General features: G+C 40.5%; 1 protein-coding gene across 1 annotated transcript; it reads left to right on the top strand.

Annotated features, from left to right (window-relative positions):
- The first annotated feature begins 2,817 nt into the window (after window positions 1–2,817).
- On the top strand, window positions 2,818–6,478 carry hps6 (HPS6 biogenesis of lysosomal organelles complex 2 subunit 3). Its single transcript, XM_088351057.1, has one exon. The coding sequence runs from the start codon at window positions 3,074–3,076 to the stop codon at window positions 5,651–5,653; it is 2,580 nt and encodes an 859-aa protein (XP_088207183.1). The 5' UTR covers window positions 2,818–3,073; the 3' UTR covers window positions 5,654–6,478.
- Window positions 6,479–6,969: the final 491 nt, after the last annotated feature.

Raw genomic sequence — 6,969 nt, 5'->3', positions numbered from 1 at the left:
AGACACAATACTTTTTAAAAAAAAATCTCAAGGCACACCATGCATCGAAAAATATTTAATTTCAATTTTTTTTATTTTTTTTATTTTAATGTTGCCTAAATTGGTGATAAAACTTGTTTCTAGGATGGTCACCGTGGCTCAGTAAATCATATAGAGTATTCATGTTTTGTTAATAATTTTGCAGTAATTTGGGACTTTTAACAATATTTCTACCATGTTTTTCAAGTTTTACTATTTTTTTTATCTTGCTTTTCTAGAAAAATACTAAAATAATACCTAAAATGAACAAGTATTATAGCCCAATGAAACAAAAAAGATGTATTATTTGTCACTTTTTTCAAGTTTCTTTTGTAAAATAAAAAACAATAATGAAGATCACCAAAATCAAGTACAAGATGTTTGCTACCTTTATTCGTATTATTCTTTTTTTGCGACGCTATCTTAAATGGCTTCATATAACAAAAATTATCTGCTGGTTAAAAAAAAAGAATTGTGTTTTTGAGGGGCAAAGTAATAATAATAAGAAGAAGAATAGTAATAATAATAACGATAATAACAACAACAACAACAACAACAATAAAATCAGGTTGTGTTTTGTCAAATTAAATTATAATTGAAATTGGCAAAATTCCATGCAGTAATTTACACTATTTCATTATTTTCTGCAATTAAATGTTAAACAGATTCATAAAATGAGCAAAAATGATATGCCAATAGAACAAAAATAAATCCGTTTTTTTCTCTTTAGTTAAAAAAATAAAATAATAATTAGAATGAGTAAAATTATGAGCAACATTTTTTCTTAATCTGATTTTTTATATTATGTCTTGCAGCGCAATCTTAAACGGTTAAAATCAGCCAAACTATGTGCTTACGTTTTCTTTGATTTAATTTGATTTAATTTACTAGTGTTTCCAGTGCAATCTTAAACAGCTCCCTAAAACAAAATAAATTATGAAATATACTAAGCATGTAAAAAGAAAACAAATTTAATCTGCTGCCACTTACTGATATGGATGAATGTAAATTAATCAGCTGATCTCTGGAAGGGAACAAAATAGTGATCAATGTGCTTTCTTGCAAAGATAAAATTGGATAGATAAAATTCTCAGGAGCACACCAAGCAACAATCTTAGGGACATTGGTTGAAAAACACTGAAGTACAGTATTATTCATTGTTATGGATGGATTGAATTCATTTAGTGTGGAAAGAGTAGCGTTTTCAAATAAAAGTAAAAATAAACCTGTCATAAAATTACCTTCAGATTAAAGGTTTTTCCCAAAAGCTCACTCAGTATTAAAATACTGAACTGCAGTTTTAAAAACGCACACTAAAAAGGTAAGGTGGCCACCTACTGGATATATATCAAAATTCTCCACAAAAACTGGCCAAGTCGTATTGAGTTGACAGGACGAGGCAATAAACCTCCACCTAAAATCACGAGACAGTGTTGTGGTGAGTAATGTCAGAAGAACTTTCGTCTTGATGCAATTATGTTATTAGAATCACAAGAAATTGTATTCAAACCAACTCAATTAAAATAAAGTCCTAACAGATATCGCAGTTATCAGTAATTGAATTAATGTTAAGGAGCAATGAGTTGCTTTCATTGCAGGAAACTGAATAAATACATGCACACATGTTTACATGGACATCAAAAAAAGAGTCCATATATGTCTGAATGTAGAAGTTATGTCTATGACTAATTGTTTGATTTTTATATGAGTTTAAATTGTTTCCTGTGTCAATTGTTTTACAGATATAATGTATTTGGTAGTATTTTGAATTAACAGTGAATACATTTTATCGTTATTGGTAATGCAGATGCAAAAATGACCTTGAATAAACCACCACATTCCAGCACTGTACGTCTTCTGGACGTTGGATTAAGGGTTAATTCTGGTCAGGTCTGTTTTGGACCTAATTCAGACCAAAAATTAACATTCAACGTCCATTCACTGTAATTTAATTTTTGTCAAAGAAATTAGTGGTTGTTGGGTTTTCTTGTCTAATATACTCCAATATTAGCCTTCATATTAGTCTTTAACGTTTTTCTTAAACGTTCACTTTTCAACCAAATAAAGATGTATTAGGGGCTAAACCTACCAGTAGGTGTCTTTGTAGTGTTCTATATCGTTTCGGTGAAAAACTTTTCTGAAAATGAATGCAAGTAGAATAGAACTGGAAGAATTATTAAATACAAACACAGAATATAGGAAAGAAATGTTGTTTTTTGTTTTTTAAATGTGTAAAGTATCAACATGACTGGCTTACAAATGTATGCATCACATTACTTGGGTTTTTAAACCATTTTGGACGTAGAGTTGTTTTTTTTGTCATTGATAACAACGTAGTGAACATGGTTTACATGATTAGAGATCATGATGTTAGTCCTGCTGCAGTATCACCAGACTGCAATATCCTTGAGACTGGGCAAAGAGCAGCCTATCATTTTCTGGGCTGTATTAATGACCATCTGTAGAGTGCTCCTGTTTACAGCTATTTTGTCAGTGGTTTGAATATAGTTTGAGCTTAAAAGGAATAACATATTTTAACGATTGTGTTTGTATCTATGCATATGGGGTTCTGGGTTGTTGGGTGGGAGAGGGGGGGTATTGTTTTTATTCACTGCACATTCAGTGCTTTTATACAGCACTTAAAGTTGATTTATTATTATAAAATAAATTTTAAATTGGTAGATAATCTGAAAATGTATGTCACAATTTCTTCCAAAACAAAAAAAAACGCGTACTTACGTAGATACAGTATACGCGTGCGCACGGTAACTCCAATTACCGCCCCTTTATGCAAATGAGGCAGTGTGTCCGGAAATGAGGGATCCCGTGATGTCAGCTAGTTCAGTGTTAGCATCGGAATGTCCCCAACTCGGCTCGCCCTCCTCGTTTCTCTCCGACAAGTGACAAGCGGAGCGCTCCGTTTATCCATTGCCATTCCTTGAACCGGCAGCTTAACCATGCCGGAATTGAATTCCCTCTCTGGTGGACATTAAACGGCGAGGGAGGCAAGCTCACATGACCTACGTTGGCTAGCCGGGCTTGTCGCAGGGGAGCCATGTCGCGTTTTGTGCTGAGGCAGCTGTCAGATTTTGGAGACTATATTGGCAAGGATGAGCTATACGAGAATTTAAAGAACGAAGCCAACGTCAGATTTGATAACGTACGCCTGAGTCCAGATGGACGTCACGTTCATGTCATCCTCCACAAGCCGAAGGTGGGTCTTGTGACTCTGGACAAGTATGAAATACCTCAGCTGGTCCACGCTCGAAAGAGGCTGGATTTATGTTCCGTGCGAGGTGTTCCCATTTTGGATCTTTTGTATTTGGAGTCTTATAATAATAATGGCATCAACAGGGACTATCTGACTCTAGCTGTTATTTACGAGAACGGAAAAGCAGAGTTTTGGGAGTTTCGTGATGGCAAAGGAGGATGGAGTCTCCTGCATACTGCAGATTTGTGTAACAGTCCCCGAGCCAGAGTGGTGTCTGTGTGTGCCTGCTTGAATCGAATCGTCTGGTGTGAGGAGCGACCCCCTTCGGAGAGTTACCCCGTCCTCAGTTCGGTCAGAACTAAGCTGAGATATTGTATCTGCAGAAGAGACTATGAACTCAAAGATGAGGGTGTTGTTTTAGGGGGTGTCACGATCGCCCTCCACAACAACCCCCGATTTTCTCTCTTCACCTCAGGTCAGTACGTATACCTTCTTCCGGATGTCAAAGTCCAACCACTGAGTAAATTCTTCCTTTCGTGGAACCCTCGCCGGGACACCTTCCGGATCGGCACCACGTGCAAAGCCACCCCTTTGAAAAAACAATCGGCAAAGGAGTCGGACTTTAGGAAGCTGATCACTGACTGCTTGGGGTTTCTGTCAGCTGTTGACCCACCTGAGATCCTCAGAGTTTCGCCTTCATCCTGCGGGGGTTTGTTAATGCTCCTTGACACGGGCTGGGTGTGCCTCCTTCAAAGTGACGGGACATTGCGCCGTGTTTATAAAACAGTGGATGCTGCGATTAAACACGTTAGCCTTTGCACGCACCAGAACACCTTGATGCTAATCATAGGCCAACATCTTTTGATTATAGACTTAAATTGCGGCAGACAGATAGAAACAATAACACTAAACAAGGAGGGGATTTTATTTTCCGACAGGTGTGAAGAATCGCCTCACCTGTTTTCTGAAAATGGCCTTTTTACAGTTGTACACCAGGGAGAGGACAGTGTAAATGTAAAAATAAACATTCAGCCCGGGGCACGCCTGGTGGAAGCAGTTTTTGAAGAGGCATGTAAATATTACCAGCAGAGGAGCTTGAGTAGCACTAGACTCACGGTGGATGCCTTAAAGACAGGAGGGAGGTTCCAGTCGCCCATCACATTAGCGTCCATTCTTGGCGACTATCTCGAACGGAAAACTGAAGAGCAGTTCCACAATGGCAAAATTGAAGGTGACATAAGTGAAGCCAAGCTGAGAGTTTCGCTGGGGCCTGAGCTGAAGGCTTTGGTCGGCGTGGAGGAGTTGAAGGGGACCCTAGTTTGGGGCAACGCCAAAGAAGTGGAGTTACTTTGCGAGAAGCTTGTCGGGGAAGAAGTTACTCGGCTGCTATTGTCATCTGAACTGCATCCAGACGAGTTACTCTACCTGAACTCCATATTTGATGTTTTCCCCTGCCAAGCGTGGAGAGCATCGCAGGCCACTCTTCAGTTAGACTTCAATGGCGTCAGCTCCCTGTCCAGTTTGGCATCTGCCGACACGTGGAAAGCGGTTGTTGGGTCAGCGCCGGGTTTCCCTGGAATTCCCAATGGTGGGTCTAAGCCAAAGGCTGGTCACAACGCCAGTTGCCCGTCATCCGCTGCCCAGCCTGCCTTCGAACTCCTCTGCCGCTCAGTTCTACGCTTCCAACCCGCATGGCTGCCCCGCTTCCTGCAAGTCAGCCAGCAGCAGCAGGGCTCGGCTGGGCTTGGGCTGAGCTTGGCGGACCCTACCTGGGGAGGAGACAGCAACGAGAGTGGCGTCCCCCTTTATAAGCGTGTTCTGGGTGTCCTCTCAAGCATGCCGATGGATGGAGATCAGCGGCGGGAACTGGAGGTGGAAGTCCTCATGGTCAGCGGGCGGCCTAACGCCATCCTCCAGGCACTAAGAATTCTGATCAGAGGGCAGCAGTGGGAGAAGGTGACCCAGGTGGCTCAGAAGTTTTGCAAACAGAGCCCCCTGCTGAATAAGGAGATTTTTACCACGCTGCTGTTGGAAGTGACCCAGCACAGAGATCTAGACCCCTACCTGGACCTGCTGTGGACCCTGTGCCCCGAGGACCTTACTGTCACCACCATCCTGAACCTGGTGCTGAAGAACCTCCCTCCACCTAGTACCCCATCCCACTCCTCGCTTTCCCTTTCCTTTAGACCGTGTTCTTCCCCGGCTCCTTTTGCTGACCCACAAGGAGATCAGGTGACCATTGGTCTTCTCAAACCTCTGCTGAGAAAAGTTCTTCAACGAGAGACCAAACCCAGCCAGCACTACGCCGATATCCTCCAGTCCCCCTCTTTCTCACCTACAGCGCCCCCTAACCTTTCCACAGAGCCATCCAGAACCAAGACAGACTCACCCAGGGACTGCAGCGAGCTGCCTGGTTTTCGCTAACTAACCATACACAGTATGACCAAAAGACTGTACAGTATTTAATATTACCAGGAGACTACTCACAAACATTAGAAAGCCTTTATCGTGTTACCATGTAAATAATTATACTTTTAATGTGTACATAATTTACCAGCTTTAAGTGTTACTTGCATGTGCATGCCAAAATCAATATTGGCTTGTTGTGTTCCTAACAATATTTGGGTCAAATTGTTTATTATTTATAGATAAAATAAGTTAACAGCAAAATGTTATTTTATTTCGATTGGCGTGCGTTTGGCGACTATGACAACCAATCACAATGCAGCTTTAAAAAACGGTAACTCTTTGGCCTTACACTAACCTTTTTTGAGGATTTTGCGTTTGATTTGATGAAACTCCTCATGGAAGGAATCACATGGTCTCACACGTGGTTAAGGGTTTACATTTCCCTCAGTTTAATTAAAATCTCTGTCCAATCAACTGACATCTCAAAGGAAAGCTTGTCCCTGAATGCTCTACGCTATCATCTTGACCCCACCCCAAATGCGCTTCCCAGCTCACAAGACATTCCAGATAGAAATGCCAAAAAGGGACTAATAGTTGTGTCTTCAAAATTGAATTAGGGGGTAATTCCAGCCAGCTCAGCTGCGTACAATTCTTTGCTCTAAAAGCGATTGCTCATTTCAGTCATGCCGAAATGTATCGTGAAACGATTTGTAGGCCACAACTTTGGTATTTTTCTGATGGCAGTTGCCAACATGATGTTTTGGTTTGACCGCTATTCCTGTTACACATTTCATGCTGCAAGTATTTCTGACCGAATGTTATTAAACTGTGATAAAATGGTTTCGGTTCTTTATTTTTATCTATCAAATGATGGCCACGTAGTTGCCATGGTTCTAATTGTTTAAACTGGAAAAATAAACCCCAATGATGTGAAACATGAGACACTAGCGCCACGCACTGGCGAAAAAACACCAAACATAATAACTTAGTTAATTAATTGGATAATTTCATATGATTTGGAAGCGTACTTACCAGTAAAGGTTTCACAACAGTGGGTGGGTTCTGTATGATGATGTAAAGGATCACAAGTGCGGTCCAAATGTAGAACCAGGGAGCCATCGGGAACAGCTTGATGGAATTTTCCACCTTCATGTAAAACTTGGGGACAAATTATTAGGGGGCACCTGGGCTGCAAATGTTTAATAATGATGTGCAGAGTGGTATTTTGTAAATTTGCTTGACTTTTCTTTCCTATTTTTAAATCATAATGTGTAATACAGTTCTTTCCCAAAATAAATATAAATACAATTGTGTTTGTCATCGATAGCAAA

This window comes from Urocampus carinirostris, chromosome 13, assembly GCF_059441175.1.
Source record: "Urocampus carinirostris isolate Australia breed hairy pipefish chromosome 13, RoL_Ucar_1.0, whole genome shotgun sequence".
Classification (NCBI taxonomy): domain Eukaryota; kingdom Metazoa; phylum Chordata; class Actinopteri; order Syngnathiformes; family Syngnathidae; genus Urocampus; species Urocampus carinirostris.
This window is presented reverse-complemented; position numbering and strand designations above follow the sequence as displayed.